A 20,883-nucleotide genomic window follows, 5' to 3' on the forward strand; every position below is an offset into this window, starting at 1 on the left:
ATGAACGTATTTTGGTTTGCTCTGCTCTCGTCTGTTTTTGTCTGGTTGTCACTGACCAGTTAATGAGGTCAGTCCACGTGACATATGTTTACAAACAAATTCGATGTTATGGTGAATGGACACATTTCTCAGGTTCGTTCAGTAAAAAGCGTCACTTGCAAAAATGGCGGCGTCAGTCATACGTGTAGTTCAGTAAATGGACACTATTCGGGTAGATATTATCCAAAACGGCATCCAAAATGGAGCAGTTTTTATCTTATTTCAAATCCCCCTACCCGATCGATGAAGAAACTTTATCTCTACGCATTTTAAAACTTTATTTCCGACAGAATCAGTGATTTTGAAAGCAACAATGATTACAAAACCTCGTCAGCGATTATTCTGGAATTCCTAACACATTTTTCCGTATATAACAAATGGCGGCAGTTATAACAAGGATTGGTCTGTACGTCAGAGATCTTCTGCGGCATCGGAACTCCTTTAGTTTCCGGTAGAGGTAAAACTAACAACGCCGGCAAAAAACCGATACCGCCGAATATTAATCCCGGTAACCAAGGGTTAACGTCAGTCTGCAAGATGAAAATATGGAACATTCATATTACCAGGAAATTGAAATACGAAAATTCGGGAACCGATAATGAACACAACACAATTACCAAAGGAAAGATTAGTGGTGCCGTCATCGAACCAATACGTGCGCAAGATGACACGACGCCCAAAGCCCTGTTTCTATAAATGAGAAACATTTTCAACTGGAATTTACACTAGAGATCATATCGTGCGTGATAATTCAACCCTGGCAATATATTCTAGTATCTTTTTTATCGTAACCCTTTGAAAGTTGCAATATGTTTATACCTGAAATTCGTCGGGAATATTTCAGTAGTGTGTATGAACAGTGCACTAAAGGCAGCCGCGCAGAAAAACTTCCCTAAAGCGTTCAATGTCATCAAAAGCGGCACAAGGTCAACACTTCCTGAAACAAAAATCGTATATATTTCTACTAGTTCTGTGCAGGCGAGAAGAGATCGTACGTAGAAAAGGTTCACCTTCAGAAAATGCATGAACGAAGCTTTACGATTGTTTTTTATCAACTATAATCATAATAAATTTCTTTTTTTTAGGGGTATGGTTGATAGACCTTGCTGTTTGGTTGAGAGTGGATTATTAACACGCAGTAAGTCGTACATGGCTGAGCACTAGCGCTTTTTTGAGTACACGCGAAAATGTAGTCGAACCAAATACACGAAATTAGGATTGTGCCATTGTCTACGTGATGCCGTTTGGGTTGAGACGTGGCCATTATGTGGCAATCATATCAACTGAGAAAGATTTCTCCTTAATAAAATTGTTAAAATATAAAAGCCGGACATTAATATTATTAACTATTATTATCATATTGATCTTAGAGCTTCGGTAACACATTTTTGAGACACCGTGTATAAAGGCCTACCAGACTTTTCGGGAATAAGATTGGCCGCCACCAGCGAAACGCCGGTTAGACTGTACGCTAGTATCATTGTTGGACGCCTCCCAAAACTGAAAACAGTGATACAATCATTAATTTGACGGACTTGGCGAATAGACGTATTGACGCGTGGTTGTTGTATAATTTTTTATGTTTGGTTCGGCCCGAAATGAATAAACTCAAACTATATTTTGTAGTCCGATTTTCGATTTCAAGATATAAGCCGCCTCATGCTTTACTCCCGGCAGGTGGAGGACACATTGCATGATATTGTATGATTATCGCGCAAAGGTAGGTTACCCAGTTTAACAACGTTTAGTTACTGACATAATCTTTGTTCTGAGAACTGTTTTCTTACACCGTGCATGGGACAAAAAAGTGTTCAATCCAATGAGTATTGTGTGTGTGTCAAATTTAATGCAAAATGTCACTGTTTTTCGCTATGCAATGATCGTTAGCGTCCGGCTCGACTTACCACGTTATCAGGACCTGGGTGACGAGATAACTGGGCAACTCGACAACTGCGCTGAGCATGAAATTAACGAACCGATTTCCAACCATCACAGACGTGCCTAAAGTCATACCGTAGTAGGTGAAACTAGTGAAGACCCTGTAGGTAAATAAAGCCACGATCTGTATAGATATTACGATGATTATGATTTCAGTTCGCACAATAACGTATACGTGTAAAAACACGAAATCCGTCGGGAAAAAAACAAATCCCGCTACTCAACATTTAACCAGGATCCAGTTCCGTCGATATAACTGCTACAGGAGATGAATACCTGAAGCTTGCTACGGAAGGGAAATGTGACCAACAGCATATCATCTAAAACTTGATTATTTGTTTTAGTTTTGAAAGTCGGATTTTCGAATTTTATAAGTTGAGTCTAAAGTTCAAAAAGAATTCTAGAAATCTGAAATTTGACTTCCATTGTCTGCTGTCGTAGTTAAGCCGGCGGTCATTGTCCACTATGTAAAGCCTTTTACGGAAGTAAAAGTATCTCCAAAACATATCTTCATCCCGCGGTCGGTTTTCGCTGCGGTGAAGGTGCATACTTATAGAGGTATGCGGAACGGAATTCTTCCAAAATAATTCTAATTTGAGAACGGTATAGATAGATTATCTTTTCTATCAGACTTACCAGATGAATGATTGAATTATCAAGTAGATCATCAAGGTTCGATGTTTCATTATTTGTAAATAACCAATTTCGAGAGATTTCGTTGTTTTCGCGCAAGAGCACATGCGTTTCAATATGACTATATTTTCCCACCTCTTACCCTTCCGTTCCGGTATCTTCCAGTTTGATCTTTCTGAGGCAGTTTGGTTATTATGCTCTAAAATCGTATACAAAGTGTTCTCAGAATTTTCTAACTCGAATATTCGTGTACTTATTCTTCAACGAATGCATGATGTAAATCAAATCAAAATACCTTGCAATAGATGTCAAGTTTAAGCATTAAAATATGTAAATAGGAAAATAGTATCGAACACTTGCCATCGAAATCAATATGATAGGTGTGATCGTCTTGTGAGCTCGCCAGTGAAATGTTATCAATAGGTAAAAACGGAACTTTATTTCGTTTTGACGCTTTTTTGAGAATTCTATTCGCCTCGTCGATTCTCGAGTTTGCCACGAGCCAGGGGATCGATTCGTCGTAGACCCTGAAAATTTACGTGACCCGTAAGATCGAATATATATTCTATTTCAACGTTTCGACTATTAACTATTCTGTAAAAGTCATTTTCAGGAATACTGCACTCGGTGGTTCAGTATTCACGAAGATGACTGTTGTGATATGTCGAAAACGCTGAAATGACCTGTATATATAGCTCGAGGAAACCTTTCCGACTAATTCGTCTTTTTGTACTGTGGGATTGTAACGTACTACCATACCAAAACACACAGTCGTTCATCAAGATTCACATATACCCGGCAAAAGGTACATTTCTTATCATTAGGGAAAGACACCAAGCCAGCTTGATAGCTGACAGATTTCATACCATATGCCGAGAATGGCGGACCCCAAAAGACAGGACGCAAATATCTGAAAATGCTGCCAGTTCTTCACGAGATATCCAGTAATTCCGGTAGCTACCATTCCTAAGGACCATATGATCATCAGAATCGAATTGGCGAAAGCTCGATGCTTCGTCGAGTAACATTCGAATACCATAACGCAACCGCACAAATAGGTTCCCTACAACAACGTGACCATAAATATGATCAGGTTATATTTCAGTAGTTTCATCAGAAGAAGAATATGACAAAGGTCGAACACCATGTGTTGCTGTGTTTTATTATCTCTTACTTGATCGGTTGCGCCATTAACGAATCTTGTGAATATGAAGGCAGCGGGTTGCACGACAATCCCGCCGACCAGATGCGATATGGCGCCGAGAATCCCTGATTAATAAGTTATTATAATTGACATGCTGACATCTACATATTCTCCTATAGAACTCTTTTTATCTAGGTTTTTTTTTAAAGAATGGATGTGAATGTTGGTGTATGGCATAATCAGACCTGTGAATTGAACTGAAAATCTAATATATACCTGTTATCACCGTCGTATATTTGCGACCAAAGTAATCGGCAAACGGGGGGAAACAAGCGCTACCGAACAGCACACCACCGAAATATGTCGTCTGCGATACGGACGTCAGGATTGCTTTTTCACATACCCACGAAAACTATTCAGAAAAAAATTATTAGACGTCCCAGTTAAAAGGTTCCGACAAAACGTGTTTCATTCGTTTAAATTCTATTTTTGCTTCCTTTTCCCCCTAATTCATTTATATATATATATATATATATATATATTATATATATATATATATATATATATATATATATATATATATATATATATATATATATATATATATATATATATATATATATATATATATATATATATATATATATATATACCTCTTCTACAACGGTGTAATAACCATCGGAATCATAGGTGTAGCCGTTCTGACACGGAACAGTCGTATTTCTGTTCGTTTGTCCCGGATATTCGTACATATTGCATTTATCCATCGACGAAGCGCCGCTGTTCGCGTCGATCACAAACGGAATCGTTTGATTCAACGTGAAGTTCTTACCGTCGACCGAACAGTAATATGGCGGAGTCCAGCCTGAAATAAAATACATATCCTTCGTAAATTATCGTTAATCGTATGTATTTTTTATTCATGTGTCATCTACGAGATGCGTACCTTGAAAGATTATACCCAAACTTGAGAAGGCTGTTGCGAATGCGGTACAGAAACCGACTACGAACATCTGTGCCATTTGCCATCGCCCGTATTTCCCGAGAGATTTTAGAATCTCGTCAGTCCTGTCCATAACCTTTTCTCATCTATAAATCATTGATAATCAATTTAGGTTGTTAATTAGGAAAGCATTGTCATAAGATTATGTCAAGGAGTTTCAAAAACCATACTCGCAGGTACAATGCGAGTGTGACAAGTTCTTACCAGATGAGTTTCCAATATAAAAAAAATTCCTCACAGGTCCTACGTGAAGCAAATGATGCCACGCACATAAGTTTATGTCGATGCAAATGACGCACATATATGAACACAGCATGACACAGGATACATATGTAATTCTATAATCAATGAATGACTGATCAGACTGAAGATGATTATTTTTGTAGTTTCTACAGTTAAATACAGTCCTCAATGACGTCGGATGATGACGTCACTATCGTGATCATGACGGTAGGAGAAATCGAAAGGCATCATGTAAGTATTTATTCAGAGTGAAGTCTTTCAGTGATTTTAATTTGAATACAGTCACGCACTATGGATCCAGTTCCACAGTCATGATTTAGAGTTAACTCCGAGTTAAAATCAGTTTATTCTCAATGAGTTAACTATGAGTTGAATTTTAACTCACAACTGTGGAACTGCCTCCTGAAGAAAAGCATTTCTATCTTACCGAATTAATTTGGTAACGCCTCTGAATGAAACAGAATTTTCGCTATGTTTTAGAGACAAACTCACTCCACGAAGCGTTGCCCCAACGGTTCCGTTTATAAACAAAGCACTTTCAGATTACCACGAAAAGTTCAGGAAAGTTCTTCATCCAAAATTAAAACGTATAATTCATCACACGGACGATCACTTTTATTCATCTATATCCTAAAGCATTACAATTACCAATGCAAATAAGAGGATTTATCATCTATGTTTAACCCAGTTCCATAGTTCTGTGTTAATAGATGACTGTAGAGCTTAAACATTCAATATTCATTGAAATGAAGAAATTTTTAACTCTTTTGAGTAAAATTACGGACACTAATTAGGCTTTGTCTAGGCGGAACCCGTTAATCCGTGTTCCGCTCAGGCCTAACATGTACCCGATTAATAACGATAATTAGTCGGATGATTTTACTAATTCGTAAATAGTATGATAAATAAATGTATGACTGGGTTACTTACATTATAGTGGAATGGATGATGTATCACCGAGCTGCTTAGGATAATTACGACTACAACAACGTAATATGAATTCGTCTACAACTATGAAAAAAATATCTCAGTTTCTAATTTTCACCGAACAATGAAATAAAACGAATGCATTTACGAGGTTTACCCCGTCCAATAGAAACATACAAAACGCATTGAAATACGGTGTCAGTTGCCTTGCCTAGGTCGCGCGTATATTTTTTTCAGAAATCGCAGCACAAAGGATTAAATATCAATACATGCAAAAATTGGTGCAAATAATGGGCAATAGATAACCGCACGTGTTACTTTAAAAAAAACAACATTTAAACAATCTTTCCAAATGCGAAAATTATCTCCATTTACGTACTTATAGGCAAATTGGTAAAATCCGTTGAATTTTGAATCGTAAATAGTGCATTCGAATATATGCGAACTATTTATTTGACGCACGAACTTTCGCTACTAATGTATAGAAGCCTCATCGGGTGAATGAGTGACGAAGCTTCTATACATTAGTAGAGAAAGCTCGTGCGTCAAAATAGTTAACCTATATAGTCAGGGGCGGATACAGGATTTTATAAAGGGGGTGGCTGTTGTAGGTTTAGTAATGTACGAGCGGGGGATGGGCCCAACGCATGCGATGCCCAACGCATGCGAATTTTCGCGAATTTCCATTGTTTAAAGTTGACCCATGGGCCCATACGACTAGGCTACTGTCTGGGTTCCAGACCAGAGAATTTTGAAAAATAATTTGAACAGAGACGCGTTCAGGGCCATTCTCACGAATGAAGAAATTATGAATCAAGAAAATATAGGTGTTTAAAATTTTCTTTTTTTTTGGGGGGGGGGCTAGCCACCTCGTGCACCCCCCCTGTATCCGCCCCTGATAGTACTACTCGTCTCGTTATTTATTCGCTATATACTCTATGAATACATTTAAATAAAGGCTAACGTGGTTGGGATGCAGGGAGGAATGGTGGTGTTGTCATTAACCGCCTTTAATCGCCGCTGTCTTGGCTCGAAATTCGGGATACCTTCGTCGATGAGCTACGAATGCTATCCGACCTGGCGGGCGTGCCGCAGAACGGGAAAATTACGCGAACCATGTCGCGGAAACGCTTTCCAGAGACGCAGTACAAAAAGAAGTTGATGGCAAAATTTATCTGATAGAAGAAGAAGCAAAACGCCCGAATCCATTTCAACGTGAACCTTGTTTCCATGAAGGCTACGTAGTCGATCAGGGCCTGGCCGTCGGTGGCGACTGGTTTCTTGTAGGTGGCATTGTAGAACAACTCAACCGACTGTGTGATACCGAGCGGTAGGATCAAAATAAGATACGTGGTCGACACGAGAAGAAGAACTTTCGTGATCCTGGTCTGCGATTTGCCTGGTATTGTCTTCTTGGCGTTATTCGAGGAGGCAGCGGTCATCGCTTGTTGGGCGTTTGCACTTTTCTTCAGTGAAATCAAGATGATACTGTTAAGAATGATGATGATCACACACGGCGTCCACGTGTTGACGGCTACGTACAAATAAATGATTTCCGGTATTGACGAGCGACTCGTACGACAGGCCTTGTACCCGAAGACGCTATCGCCCTCGAACCCTGTCACGAAGATCTTGTGGCAAGCGACGACGACTATGACTATTGTGACGATGACGATTATCTTCCTGGCTTTCGACACTGTACACAACGTTTGCACTTTGAGCGGTCTCAGGACGGCTATGGCGCGCTCGATGGTCATGCATACGATCATCCAAACGCTGAGAATGTTGAAAATCTCCACCCCGACCGAGTGTACTTTGCAAAGCGTCTCGGATTCTTGAAAAGCTTTGTTGATCGTGTCCGGGTTCTGTCCGCGAAGTACGCCGACCAAAAAGTTGAACAGCAGCGAGCAGGTGTCGTAAATGGCCAGGGCGGCTAGATAGTTGTTAGCGGACACCTTCCGCATAAGCGGATTCAGAAGGACGATTAGTGCCAAGATGTTGCAGACGACACCGACCACGACGATCAGTACGGTGCCGTAGTGCAGTAGGAATTTGACGGCGTTGACGAAAGGTTTGAACGATTTCCAGAATTTCAGTAATTGACACGGCCACTCTGCCCGTACGTCGGCAGTAATCGGAACGGAATTCAGTTCATCAACTATTTCGAAGGTTACGCTGCAATTCGACCTGAAAATATAACCATGCGTCTTTTGCATTTTCGAATAACCTAAGCACTTTTTTCTTTGCAACCCCATTCAAAGAAGACTTTTGGGCAATCATTCAACATAGTGTAAAATGGATTAAAAATCGACTTTTTAGTTCAGCTGCATATCTAGCTGTGCTGGTCCTTTACGACCTATTTATACATAGGTATAAACATGCACATGTACTACTACCCGTTTTTGGTCGGGCCAAACAGGCTAGGGCCCATTTTGGCACCCGTGTTGAACAGTTGTTCCGGGTCAAATTTGGTCCGGGCCAAATTTGACCTTGGCAAAAAACGCTCGTGTTATTCGCGGCTATAATTTGGCATTTTGGAGCAAATTATTGAATTCTCTGTTTGTTAGAAATTCTGTTAATTCGACCGATCATCGGACTATATCTGATGTACTTCGATAAGAGGGATTATTTCCTATAGTGCAATATCAAGACGAGTCTAAGATTAGTTTAAGTACTTACCAGTCACGAGACATCGTTCGAGGTTGTTTTGACGGTTGGCTCCTCGTGGTCGCTTCCGACGCGTCCGTGAATCCATCATTAGTCGTATTCTGAAATGACAATCAAGATATATGTTTACAAACATGGATTTCGATTTTAGACATAGATAAATAAACATGGCTTGCTCTGCGTGGTAATTTCCGTTTCTTCGCGGCGAAGAAACGAAACAAATCAACCATTTATATAAACATTAGTGGATAAGCAGTTAATGTTTACCTTTACCAGTGGTAAGATTGAGTTGTACTGTTTGCCATGCTTTAGTTGGCATGGAACGTTTAATGCGCTGAATGTTTTTTTCTTTACTCGGCCCGAATCAGCCACCATAATATGAAATAAGATAAAATCCCACTATTTACAAATTAAAAGAATTTAAAAACAAGAATTTATTTATTAAATCTAAAATATTTAAAAGACACGACGTTTCGATCTCACCCTAGAGATCAACGTCACCTGACGATGATCTCTAGGGTGAGATCGAAACGTCGTGTCTTTTAAATATTTTAGATTTAATAAATAAATTCTTGTTTTTAAATTCTTTTAATCTGTAAATAGTGGGATTTTATCTTATTATCCGTTCACCACGTTTGAGTGTGGTTATCGTTCTATAATATGAAATGTTTGTTATTTTCAGATTTCTAGTAACACATCTGTTTCACGCAAAGCTCCATTCATTCAAGTGTCATTAGACGTTTTTTGATACGGGGTCTTCATCTTGTAAAGAAGCGTGCTTCAAATCTCGGTGAAAACTAATTCGCCCGGAAGAAGTTTCTAATATAAAATTTATATTTTCTTCATGTTCCCTGGACGTTTGCCTGGCATTGAAATTGTTAACAAACTGTCCAATACAAATATCAAAATAATGAATTCACACAATTTCAAATAACGGAAAAGAGAGTAGCAAGGAGACTGAGTTCTATATGAGCTATTTATCAAACATGCTTTGAAGATGGCTCATAAAATTGAATCGAACGACACGTCACTTACTCTCTTAGTTTACCTCCAAAATTCCGTTTATTTTTCTTCAATTGAATAATCGACTAATAGACTCTTTTCTATGAAAACTGACTAATATGTTGTGTCTGAATAATGTATTATCAAAGATAAATCTTATGAATCTTACCGCATTTTCATCTGCGCTTTTCGTTGAAATAGTCGAGGTTTCGGCCATTATGCCCACGAAAGTAGCTAATAATAGCAACATAAACACGGCTAATCCTCTGGACTTCATTTCCGGTTGTGAGATGGATTAGATCTTAGAGATGCGCGTGCGTCTAGGAAGGTGGACGTCGCGAGAGTGCGGCTGTAATTGATGGACGGTTTGCTTTTATTCTCGGTTTCACCCAATTTCAGTTGGATTCACTCAACCAAGTGATAACACGATGTTAAATGAAACGCCATTCATCTTTGGTACACGCGGTATTATTGGTATTATTGTTTTAATTAGGTGTGATATCGCCCATCGATGGCGAATTCATCCTCGTATCTCTTGAATTATCACGCTCAATGTTCCGCTAATGAACGTATCAAAATAGGCTTCTGCTCGATATTGTCATCCGTGGACCGAGCAGCGACCGAGGGCCGGAATCATAGACGCAGAGATTTCAAAACTTCGATAAGCTCTGAAATCTAGAAGTTGTGAAATCTATCCCACACCCATTTGTCCCATCTTACGTTGAAATTCGCAGATTGAAAAAGTGATATTTGCTCGTTCAATACATTCAACCTCCGATAAACCGCCGATAAGTGATTTAGGATGTTGGCGGTGTAGAGTATAATGGCGGTAATGTCGTAGGTTCATTTTGGTTAATAGTCTCAAGGCAAAATACCGGATGGGGATGGTTTATCAGGGATTGGTATATCGGGGTTGGCTGAATTCATTCACATGGATACATCTTCCTATTGGTATAATGACCACACTCAAACTTGGAGAACAGATAATAAGATTAAAACCCACTATATACAGATTTAAAAAGATACCTGATAATGATCTCTACTGAGGGTTTGGAACGTTGGGTCTTTTCAATTCTTGATTAAACAAATTCTTGATTTTAAACTTTTAAGTCTATATATACTGGGTTTGTACCTTGTTTTCCTATTTCGCTGCACAGTGATGTCTAGGTAGTGAAACTGTAAACACGACTCCGGTATCCGTTAAAAGAGGTGACGTCAGACCCCGAAAAGCTTGCGAGAATGGAAGCTCGCATAAACCAGGATCAGGTCATCCAACTGTGACGTCAAGAATACAACAATAAATTTTGAAAACACGATTTGCTACTTTTGGGAACAAACGATTTATTCAATATTTTTCTCGGATGTTTTTCACTTACAATGTAGCACCAATGAATTTTCAGTATGTACTATGTAACGATAATTAGCAAGAGGCTAGTTACAGTGTCGTATAGTCAAATCACGTAATAACGATTCAATGTAATTACCAGTAATCCAGCAGTAATTACACTACTACTGATAGTCGCAGCACCGATGTCGCTACATTTACGGGATTTTACGATTACGTTTGATTACGCCTTTTTCGCGCTGTCGAACAGCGAGGTGATAAGAGATGCATAGCCACTGCGCTCTGAGAACATTGCGCGTCGGATCTACAGTTATCATGTTAACTTGTCCTTTTTTCAATCGAATATTTCACTGTCTAAAATATGTTTTGCTATGAGAGAAATACATTGGGCGTTTTTTTTGTAATGTGTTTAGTTGGACGCAACAGCGCCATGGGAAACATCCTACCCGGCAGGGATTACAACCTGATGGCATCAATAAACCCAGCCACACTACACCGGTTGCACAGGTGCATGGCAGCGCAGGTTTGCCGCACGAAAACTTTGCCAGATCAGATTGCCCATCGCTGAGGCAAATTTCCTGGATAAACTATAAATGGAGAAATCTGGGCGTAAATAAAACAGGATTTTCTGATTGGCTAATGATAACAAAATCTAAGCTGCGTGGCAGGGTTTCGTACTTTGGCGAGGTTTAAATCCCTACCGGATGATGGGTAATATTTCGATGGCCCTTATCAGCCACCATACAAACCTACTTACCATACTGCCAACATGGCCACAAAATCATCATTATCTTATCTATGTTCTTATCAAACATATACTAATAATATCATAACAACGGACTGGTATTGATGTACTGACGATGGTCGCATTTCGGCTTCTAATGGTTAATGGCTTTAAGAAATCGACGACGTCACACGGCGCTCTCTTTCAAGAAGACGACAGTTTGTTCGTTTCCCTCGTGAAGCTGCAACGCGTCCCAACGTTCGATGTCATCGGTCACTAATTTATTCACAATGGCGGCGCAGTAACACGTGCTCAATACGTTGCTCGTCGATCTGAGCCGATCCCTGAAATATCAATGAGTAAGCGATAAGTGAAGCCCACACTCGAATCACACTAGTTTTCTATTTCCCTGATATTCTACAGATTATTTATCGATAGTTTTTTTACAGTGATGATAGTGGCGAGTGAACCAGATGCAAGTAATAATTTGCTGGATGCGAGAACCTGAATTATTTTTTCATGTTTTCATTATTGTCTCACGTCTTTTTTCATGGCTCGCCGATTGTTCAATATACCATACCCACCCGTTAGCGACACTGATTAATCCATGAACGATACTGAATGAATAGATATTACCATATTTAGTTTATTTATGAACTACCAAACGATACGGAAATAAGCGATGCCTTGGATGAGATTGTGTCATCGTTGGAATATCACTCACAAGCATTAGGAATCAATATTACTGGTTTACCGTTTGGCGTTGCGATTAGCCGCTCAGGAAAATGATCTAAAGATTAGCCTTAGCGGTTTTAGCCGAGCAACGAAAACACTTTCACTTACAAAATCCATTCCAATGCAAATAGCATGTTGATGCTATTAGTCGGCAAACCAGTCGAGGTAAGAATCATCAAAATACACACCATACTTGCACTAGGTACGCCGGGTAGGGCAAACATGGCCAGTGAAACCAACAACCTAGAAGAAAACAGGAAACGTGTATCGCTTGAATAATATAACACCGTAAAGACCGACGCACACGACGCAGTGTAACAGAAACATGTTTGCGAGCGTTTCCCTATGTCGTGTGCGTTGACTAAGAAACATGGTTTCGGGGAGCAACGTTTCCAATATAAAATATGCTTGTTTCAGTATTTGGTCGTTTCTGTGTTTCCCTGCGTCGTCTGCGTTGGGCTTTAGAAATAAACGCGAATGAAATAAACGATATTTTTCTATCATCTGATATCAATGATAAACAGTGATATTTCGATGTAAGAGGCACACACGGCCATCCTACCCAATTGTGAACGTGGTCGCCGGATTGAGGCTGATGCCGTTCATCTGCGCGATGAAAATCGTCGCCGCCGTCACGAATATCGCGCTTCCATTGCGATTAGTTCCGGCGCAGAACGGCACGACGAATCCGTAAACTCTTCGGTCGACGCCGTGTTTTTCGCAGGTGCGTATCATTTCCGGCATAACCGCGTACCTGCGTAGAAAAAACAAAATACATGCATCAAAAAACATCTATTCATGGTCTCGAGGACCCAAGTAATAAATAATTTGATATTCCGACTCGAAAACTATAACCGCGATCCTGCGAGCGTTTTTGACCCATGTCAAATTTGGTCCGAAATTACTACTCACAAGGGTGTCTTAATGGGCCTGTGACTGTTCGGCCCTGGCCAATTCGTTGACCATTATCGAATTATTGCAACTGTCTAATTAGGCACGGGCCAATTTAGACTCTGACCTGATCCGACTTTGCCAATTTGGCCCGGGCCAAATCGTCTCCGTGTGATCGGCTACGAGCCATTTTCTAAATTTTGATTTGATTTTGTTAGAGCAGTTGTAACGAATACAAGTTTAGCGATAGGATTACTATAATCTGTTTTGAAAATGGCCAAAAATACATAAATTTATGTATTTTGTAAAATTGCAATTGAGTGGAAAAATATGACTGCTCTCATAGTTTCTTTTTTAATTGTGGGGTTTTTTATATTCAAACATAAAACAGTCGCTTTCCTTTGGATACCAAAATGGCTACACTATTCTTATTTCACCAGCGACAAAGACCGGTCTCCGACAACAGGTAAAACGGTTTCAAAATCTTCATACACATTTCGATATTAGAATATACGTACGATGAAGTAGTGGCGAATATCGTGATCCACGACTTCAACGAGTTGATAAACATAACGACCGGATTGCTGCGAACTATTAACACGTACATCACTTGCAAGTAGACCAGCTGATGAAACACGAGCCCGACGACGATAGTCATCGCGAAATAACCGAGCAGTTCAAACGTCACTGATATGTCTGATTCGACTCTGAGCAACGCGTTGCATATGAGGCTAGCGATACCGATCGGCGAAAACCTAGAATTCAGAATATCAAATAGAATCTACTGATTAGGAGGTAGTTTCGCTACCAGCGAACGCTTTTTGATAATTGACACACTAATTGACCGATCACCTTTTTAAGGCATACTCGATTAATTAAGAAGCGTTTCTGGCAAATAAGTTGCGACACCTAAATTGGAAATCGTTGTTAAAGTAATTTCAAATGAATCCATGTTTGTTGGACCCCGTTTTTAAGTGTTTTTAAACTTTAAAGTACGATATCAAGATAGAGTCCAAAATCGTTTTATAAAACATATAATATTGAAAGTACATCAGAATCAGCGAAAAGATTCGTCGCTATTTCAACATTTCAAATATAAAAATACCAGAGAAAATAGCTGAAGAGCTTCAGTATGACTTGCATAACGGCGGTCATCAGGTGAATAATCGGCTGACTGGGCGTTCTCATCGAACCACTGCAAGCGATCCCGAATACAGTCGAGAAAAACAGAACGCCCAACAAGTTGCTCCCGTCATAAAGCCGTACCTATTAAATGAAGAATATTTACGACTGGTTAAAGGACAACTGAATAGTTCGAATTTTTCCGAAATATTAAATCTTTGTAAAGCGATACACGTTGGCGTATTAGATTTCACAATTAACTAAAAACAGTCAAATTAGAGGGATTTTAAAGCGGAATCCGCGACGTGACGCGGATATCGAAAAGATAAGTGTCTCACCTTTCGTATTATTTTAGTGGCGAATTCGGTATCTGTTGAGTTGTATAAAGTTGAATTACCGGTGATGAATAGAGTGGAATTGATAGTTGTTGTTGATGGTAAACTGGTATTTAATACTTTTAACACCGTTTGTTCGCTACGTATCATCGCGTCGACTGCATTGGCCGGAAAAATGTTCCTGCGGAGAGAGATGACAACCAGAGCGGTCTAAACGTCGTGATAGAAAACAAAATTCGAGACATATTTCAAAAGAGGCAGAGTAATCGTAATGAGAGAAATACAGTCGCTGATCAATCGTTTTGAAAAAAAAGTTGTGGATCATAATATCGTTTTGAATTTTTACCTTCGAATTTTTTGAAGGAAACACGATTTAATAAAAACAACAAGTCCGTGACGGCGTTGAGAAATTATATATGAGATTCATTTCAAACGATTGAAGAAGAAAATGGTCGATGTAAAAATCCTTTTAAAAATTGAATTACGTTGATGTGTAGAGAAATCTGATATACCATTCATACGTATCTTACCTGACTAAATCTGCAAGAACGTCCGATGTCGTCAGTTTCATCAAATTGACCTCGGTAGATCCGATTTCTCTTATGCCACCAGTGTCTCCTTTCAAGATAGATTTAATATTCTAATCAGCGTCAAAACTTGAATTCGTGGCCGATGCCGTGTGTAAATTCGACGTCAAGGCCACCGAATGCCAACGGCCACCGTCGCACGTTCGTTTCTACATCGAAGCGCCTTTCATGGGCCGAATAGTACCGGTTGCTTTCTGGCCTGCTGACGAACATGTAGCATATAAGCAGAAATACTTACCAGGCTTTATTGCGTAAACAATGGCGAAACCGATTAGGCAGCCGATAACGTTATTAACAAACACGTAGATGAACGTGTACAGTCCCATTTTACCATTCAGTCGTGGATCCAAACTCGAACAACCTGCAACAAGTTGGGGATCGAACTAGTTATTCTTGGGTCTTACGAGAGGAAACGCGATCGACCGTAGTCCAGCTTATGTCGGCTGCACTTGATTTCCGGCAACTACCGAAATTATGATCGCCCACCAGTTGCTTCCCCAACTACGATCACTGGCAACTGAACCCAGTTACGTAGCGGGGGGGTTGGTTTAGGGGTTACGACGAACCTTTCAAAATCCGAAGCTGGTCTGCTTTTTGAAAAATTAATTTGCAAACGCGCCCTGAACCGACTGTAGATGGCCATTATTTTGAGGATGAATTTCAATAAAGCATCGGGATTCGTTCGATGAGATAAAAATCCTACCTGAAATGATGCTTGAAATAACCAACGGTACAATCATCATCGTGAGAAGGCGTAGAAAAATAATGCCTGGCATTTCTGAAAACATGAAAAAAAAAATATATATATATATGTATGTTTTCCATATTTTGGATAATTTTTATTTAGTTCTTTTTCACTTGAAAAAATGCTTTTTAAAACACTTTACAAGCATTAGTCAACAGAACTGGACTTTTTCAACTTGACGAGTTCGAATTATAATAATCTGATGGAATTGGGAATAGAAAAATTGGCTCATCGACTAAGTTTTCAAAACTTACCGATCCAGATCAGAACTTCCTCCGACAAGGCTAAGCCCATCAGACTAAACCCGATTATAAATCCGACTGCTACACCGGCGATAGCCAGCAAAAGCAGCAGATTTTCCTTCAGCCATTCTTTACATTGAATTTTATCCATTTCGTTGAGGTAGATTGTCTCGTCTGGGTGTCTTGTGGTTAGGTAATCTTTTTCGTTACCATCGTTCATAGAGGCATTGTGCTGTTGATATAAAGAAGACCCAGTCAAATGGGCGTTACGTTATATAAATAGCACGACTAAAACGAAGACCGCAGACAATATAAGTATGTACGCCTAAAAATGCAATACACTACAAAATTCTGCAACGAGAGCAAACCAAACAGACAAACTAGGGGAGAAGGTGTAGATTACCAAATTTGGAATGACAAACCTAAACTAAATAATGTAGTCGAATGAAAAACTCTAATCCGTGAACACTGTAGATCGAATCGAGGTTCCACAATTCAAATTTTTATACGATGTAATTTATTCAAACGAAACCACAACGTTTCGACTGTTGACTGAAATTCTCGTGACATAATTATCATTCACAGTTGGATGTTTCACATTGTTGAAATAGTTCAGCTTTTTGGTTTTACAATAAAACTCGACCGCCGATCACACAACTATATCTGTACTTCGATTTCCGATTTCAAAATCGAGCCCCCCTGTTTCGTTCCCGGCAGGTGTGGCGGGTCTGTAAGGGACACTCAATCAAAAAATCAAACGAAATTTACCGTCCAAATAAAAAACAGGGACAAACCCTATTTTAAGATCAAAAGACCCTCTTAAGGGCAGATTAGCGCAGAAACGGGCGCAAGAACGAACCTTCGTTTCTTCACTCGTTTCTGCGCGGTAATTTATGTTTCGTCGCGTCGAAGAAACGGACGAAGATAAGAAGCAATATATCGTTTTGTGCATGGCGTATTAGACGGATTTTTTTTTCAGCTTAACTCAGCCCAAATCAGCCACCATGTATATCAGACGTGTCTTAAAGTCGCTAAATGTCGCTAACACGCGCAAATCAAATTCTTACATAGAACTATGAAAGTAATTAATATTACTGATTATGACTGAAATATTACCGAAATATTTATAATACATTAAGCACGCAATCAACATTTTACGTAAAAGCACATTTCGCATTTTAATATTGTATGTAAGTACCGGTATGTGAAATTAATTAATTCAATCTGTTGCTGCTTCGGTGACAAATTATTAGTATTAATGTAATGATAAATAATATCTTGTGTTTTATTACAAAATTAAAAATTAACACGTGCAAATCTATGGATATCGCAGCACACGCACGCGCGGGTACAATATTACTGGCTGATCTGCCCACGTGATATCTCAATTCGGTCGTTAAAAATGGATAGAATAAGTCACAAAGATAGATTAAGTGTAGAGATCCCCTGTCATAAGGCCGAGAGTGACGAATCCTATCGCTTACCAAATACGATATGAGCTATATTCCGTTCAATTCGTCGGGTTGCAAAAGGTCACCCTGCAGATATCTCCTCGTACTTGGAACTTCTTTTGCAGCCTGCACCCGAAGTTCGTCCTATACAGAGTTGATCAATTTTTGCTCGTCGTCATTCACGTATTGCGTCATAAAAATGTGCACATATATCGTGTATATGGATTATATTATATGGTGAATTACAAAAAGTAATGCGACAATTTTTTCTGCTCTTAAAATAATATTCTGTGCGTTAATTAGTTGTTAACACACTGTGCACACGATTGTTCTAATTACTAGGATAATATCTACTTTGGAATTATGTACGGGGGGAGACCGGCATGGTATAATGGGCTATATTCAATTCACCGAAAAAAGTCCATATTATCTCAAATAGCGTGGTAAACCGTCCACATAACGATTAATTTAGTTCTACATCGTTTAGGCTAAAAAATTCAATACCTTGTTTCTCATTTCTGCTGAGATTAAAAGTCAAGAACAAAAAGAGCTGATATTAACAGACACGGCAGTTATACGAATGAATTGATTGCAAATTCTATTGCAGTTTACAAAAGTGACCCAGCCGATTGGGAGAAACAATCTATAATCTCTTAACCTTACAATTCAGCAAGTTTGTCAAACCAGGCAAGTGTAATCCTGCTGGTCAAACCAACTGCAACCGTTTTTTGTCAATAGGTCGCGTATCCACAACAACAATGAATAGCGCTGATGATAAAAATAGTTGACCTCGCGACCAAACACCTGTCATTCATTTAAAAAGAATCTCTACCTTTCATTCGATCGGATGAAAATAGCCCGACGCCATTGTGCACGTTGCAAATTGAGCACTTTTAGCTCATACTGATTTCTGATATGTCCAAAACAATCATTATCGATCCGCAAGGAGAGACAAGAGTCTGGTTTTATTTCCACCAGTGAACGAAATAACGATGCACAAAGATCTAGTTATAGTATGTTAGATAGATTCATCGTTACTTATATGGATTATGAGCTTACCAAATAGTGTGTATGATAGTCACGGAGTTTGTCTGCGACTGTCTGGATATGGCTATAGTCTTGAATAATCCGTTTGACCAACCCCGGGTATTAATTACTATGCACCAACTTGAACTTACACCTCACTAATTAAAGCCACCAGCCGACCATTCATGTTTTATCACAAGAATAAAGTGATTTAGAAATAAAAAGTATTACGCATAACCTATAACGCATTATACTACGTGCCAAAGCACCATTTTTCTCCAACGAAGAAACAACGAAACTTTTGGTTGTAATCGTCCCTTTTCTATGGCCTGACTACCCGCATGTATAAGAAATATGAGTGAACGATAGCTATAGCGAGGTTCTGCTGAACCTGCGCATCATGTCATAATATGACATCAGATTTTATGTAGTGTTTAGGCATAAATCGTGTGTAAATTCATTCACTTGCATTTTTGTCTATTCATTGTTTTTCTAAATACCCCGCCCGAGGGCATACGAGTGCAGTTCTTCCGGTGCTTTCCATCTAGTGCCGTTTATTTGATGAGCAGCCAAAATTATTTGGTAGTTATGAATTGCTAGCGGGATCAACGTCGCCATGTTTTTGGCAGGACCGATAACTTAAGTCAAAAGCCAATCAATCCAGCCAGCTAGGACTTGCATTTTCTAAATTGGAAACTGCTCGTGGAAACCAGCGTTTAGTAACTATGTTGATGAAATTGGGCCCGCGTTGTCTCGGTCATAATGACACTCGACTTATCCATTTTTAGGCTTTCAATTGATAATTGAATACATGTTTATCATTATACCCAATCCAAGATATTTTCAAATAGCATTAGAAAAAAAGACGAACAAACCGTCAAGAACTTTTAGATAACACAAACTGAAGTAAAGCTTATGATATACCCGATCATGAATATATTAATTACTTGAGTCGTAGAGAAGATGTATGAAATGATATATAATTAACATGACATAGGCTTCGTAAAGTGTCGCATGATAACAATATAAGCCTGCGCGCGTGACGTCGTGTACTCTTAGAAACGAGCAGAAAAGGACAACTAACATCATTCTCGAGACGCCGGAAATTATTCAATGATGTTATTGAAAGGTGATAAAAGCCTCGATACGGCAATATATAACGGGTAAACAAATTTAGTAGAGTGGTCGAGAGCGTGCGCGCGGATCCACTAAAGGACACAGTTGTCAACTTTTCAATTTCAACGTCTTTTCAAGGACGGTGTTTGGCGTGGATTTCGGGATGTTTACGAAGCTATAATTCTCAATTGTCGTTTTTCGAAGCCGATTTTGAGATGAGTTGAAATTATCGACTTACCTGCCAAATCTCTTCGCAATCGTATTCCTTCGATTTGTTGTTTTTAAACATCCTGCTGGTCGTGTTATAATTAAGCGAACGGTGTGATGATACCAGGAAGAAAGATCTCCGTTATTGAAGCGATTTTGATACGACCGACTTCCCCGCCAGAGCCGAGAAGTTTTTTGAAAGTCCTTGTGTTTATATATAAACTTACGTTCAGTGAAGTTTTCAACTGATGGCTAATTAGTTCCCTGAAGAAAACTGTTTTTCTTTTTTTTCACGAGAATTCTCAGACTGCGCTCGGCTAGCAGTTTCTCGAGATTTTTGCGTGCGTTTAACAAACAATCTTCAAAACTTTATCGCCTTGAACGTCAGTCCTAAAATTGATGCTATGATGACTGTTTGAAAGAAAGCGATGTGTGTTTTACATATCCTGCACAGTTTGACACAGATCGATATATATATTTCAAAAAACTAAGTCAAAACTCTGCATGTTGTCGACCGGCTGCGCACTATACTCGACTGTCCTGTTGGTCGTCTCTCCTCATTCAGATACGGCACGCTGTATCCACGATGTCAGCCAGCATCCCACATTCAGTTGACCTCAATCAAAGCGCGTCACAAATAAGGTCACCTCCCCACGAAATTAACAACAATCTGAGTGCGCTGTACAATTTCACAACAAAAGACTCAATTATAGAGGAACGTTTACGATCGAGACTTTCCCATAACAGTTCACTCTGAAAGC

The 20,883-nt window shown here is 39.3% G+C and overlaps 6 protein-coding genes and 1 long non-coding RNA gene across 7 annotated transcripts; all 7 read right to left on the minus strand.

Moving 5' to 3' along the window:
• Window positions 1-308: 308 nt before the first annotated feature.
• On the minus strand, window positions 309-975 carry LOC141913291 (solute carrier family 22 member 6-like). Its single transcript, XM_074804780.1, has 3 exons — window positions 859-975; window positions 657-729; window positions 309-569 (listed from the first exon to the last, which is right to left on the minus strand). The coding sequence occupies exons 1-3, from the start codon at window positions 948-950 to the stop codon at window positions 357-359; spliced, it is 378 nt and encodes a 125-aa protein (XP_074660881.1). The 5' UTR covers window positions 951-975; the 3' UTR covers window positions 309-356.
• A 419-nt stretch (window positions 976-1,394) lies between these two features.
• Window positions 1,395-2,712, minus strand: LOC141913347 (putative transporter B0252.3). Its single transcript, XM_074804852.1, has 3 exons — window positions 2,614-2,712; window positions 1,944-2,078; window positions 1,395-1,539 (listed from the first exon to the last, which is right to left on the minus strand). The coding sequence occupies exons 1-3, from the start codon at window positions 2,661-2,663 to the stop codon at window positions 1,395-1,397; spliced, it is 330 nt and encodes a 109-aa protein (XP_074660953.1). The 5' UTR covers window positions 2,664-2,712.
• A 718-nt stretch (window positions 2,713-3,430) lies between these two features.
• Window positions 3,431-4,551, minus strand: LOC141913349 (organic cation transporter protein-like). The gene is made up of 4 exons (XM_074804853.1): window positions 4,408-4,551; window positions 4,031-4,166; window positions 3,785-3,879; window positions 3,431-3,673 (listed from the first exon to the last, which is right to left on the minus strand). The coding sequence occupies exons 1-4, from the start codon at window positions 4,519-4,521 to the stop codon at window positions 3,431-3,433; spliced, it is 588 nt and encodes a 195-aa protein (XP_074660954.1). The 5' UTR covers window positions 4,522-4,551.
• A 23-nt stretch (window positions 4,552-4,574) lies between these two features.
• On the minus strand, window positions 4,575-5,622 carry LOC141913256 (uncharacterized). The gene is made up of 3 exons (XR_012620262.1): window positions 5,428-5,622; window positions 4,701-4,843; window positions 4,575-4,619 (listed from the first exon to the last, which is right to left on the minus strand). It is a non-coding gene; the product is annotated as an uncharacterized LOC141913256 (long non-coding RNA).
• A 1,315-nt stretch (window positions 5,623-6,937) lies between these two features.
• On the minus strand, window positions 6,938-9,813 carry LOC141913350 (putative G-protein coupled receptor 139). Its single transcript, XM_074804854.1, has 3 exons — window positions 9,766-9,813; window positions 8,607-8,695; window positions 6,938-8,114 (listed from the first exon to the last, which is right to left on the minus strand). Exons 1-3 carry the CDS (start codon window positions 9,811-9,813, stop codon window positions 6,938-6,940), a joined length of 1,314 nt encoding a protein of 437 aa, XP_074660955.1.
• Window positions 9,814-11,627: 1,814 nt separating this feature from the next.
• LOC141913351 (excitatory amino acid transporter 2-like) lies at window positions 11,628-14,479 on the minus strand. The gene is made up of 5 exons (XM_074804855.1): window positions 14,397-14,479; window positions 13,810-14,046; window positions 12,963-13,154; window positions 12,509-12,643; window positions 11,628-12,009 (listed from the first exon to the last, which is right to left on the minus strand). Exons 1-5 carry the CDS (start codon window positions 14,477-14,479, stop codon window positions 11,853-11,855), a joined length of 804 nt encoding a protein of 267 aa, XP_074660956.1. The 3' UTR covers window positions 11,628-11,852.
• A 919-nt stretch (window positions 14,480-15,398) lies between these two features.
• On the minus strand, window positions 15,399-16,487 carry LOC141913352 (excitatory amino acid transporter-like). Its single transcript, XM_074804857.1, has 4 exons — window positions 16,335-16,487; window positions 16,039-16,113; window positions 15,574-15,696; window positions 15,399-15,484 (listed from the first exon to the last, which is right to left on the minus strand). The coding sequence occupies exons 1-4, from the start codon at window positions 16,471-16,473 to the stop codon at window positions 15,399-15,401; spliced, it is 423 nt and encodes a 140-aa protein (XP_074660958.1). The 5' UTR covers window positions 16,474-16,487.
• Between the last annotated feature and the right edge of the window lie 4,396 nt (window positions 16,488-20,883).

The sequence above is a fragment of the Tubulanus polymorphus genome, chromosome 11 (genome assembly GCF_964204645.1).
Source record: "Tubulanus polymorphus chromosome 11, tnTubPoly1.2, whole genome shotgun sequence".
Classification (NCBI taxonomy): domain Eukaryota; kingdom Metazoa; phylum Nemertea; class Palaeonemertea; order Tubulaniformes; family Tubulanidae; genus Tubulanus; species Tubulanus polymorphus.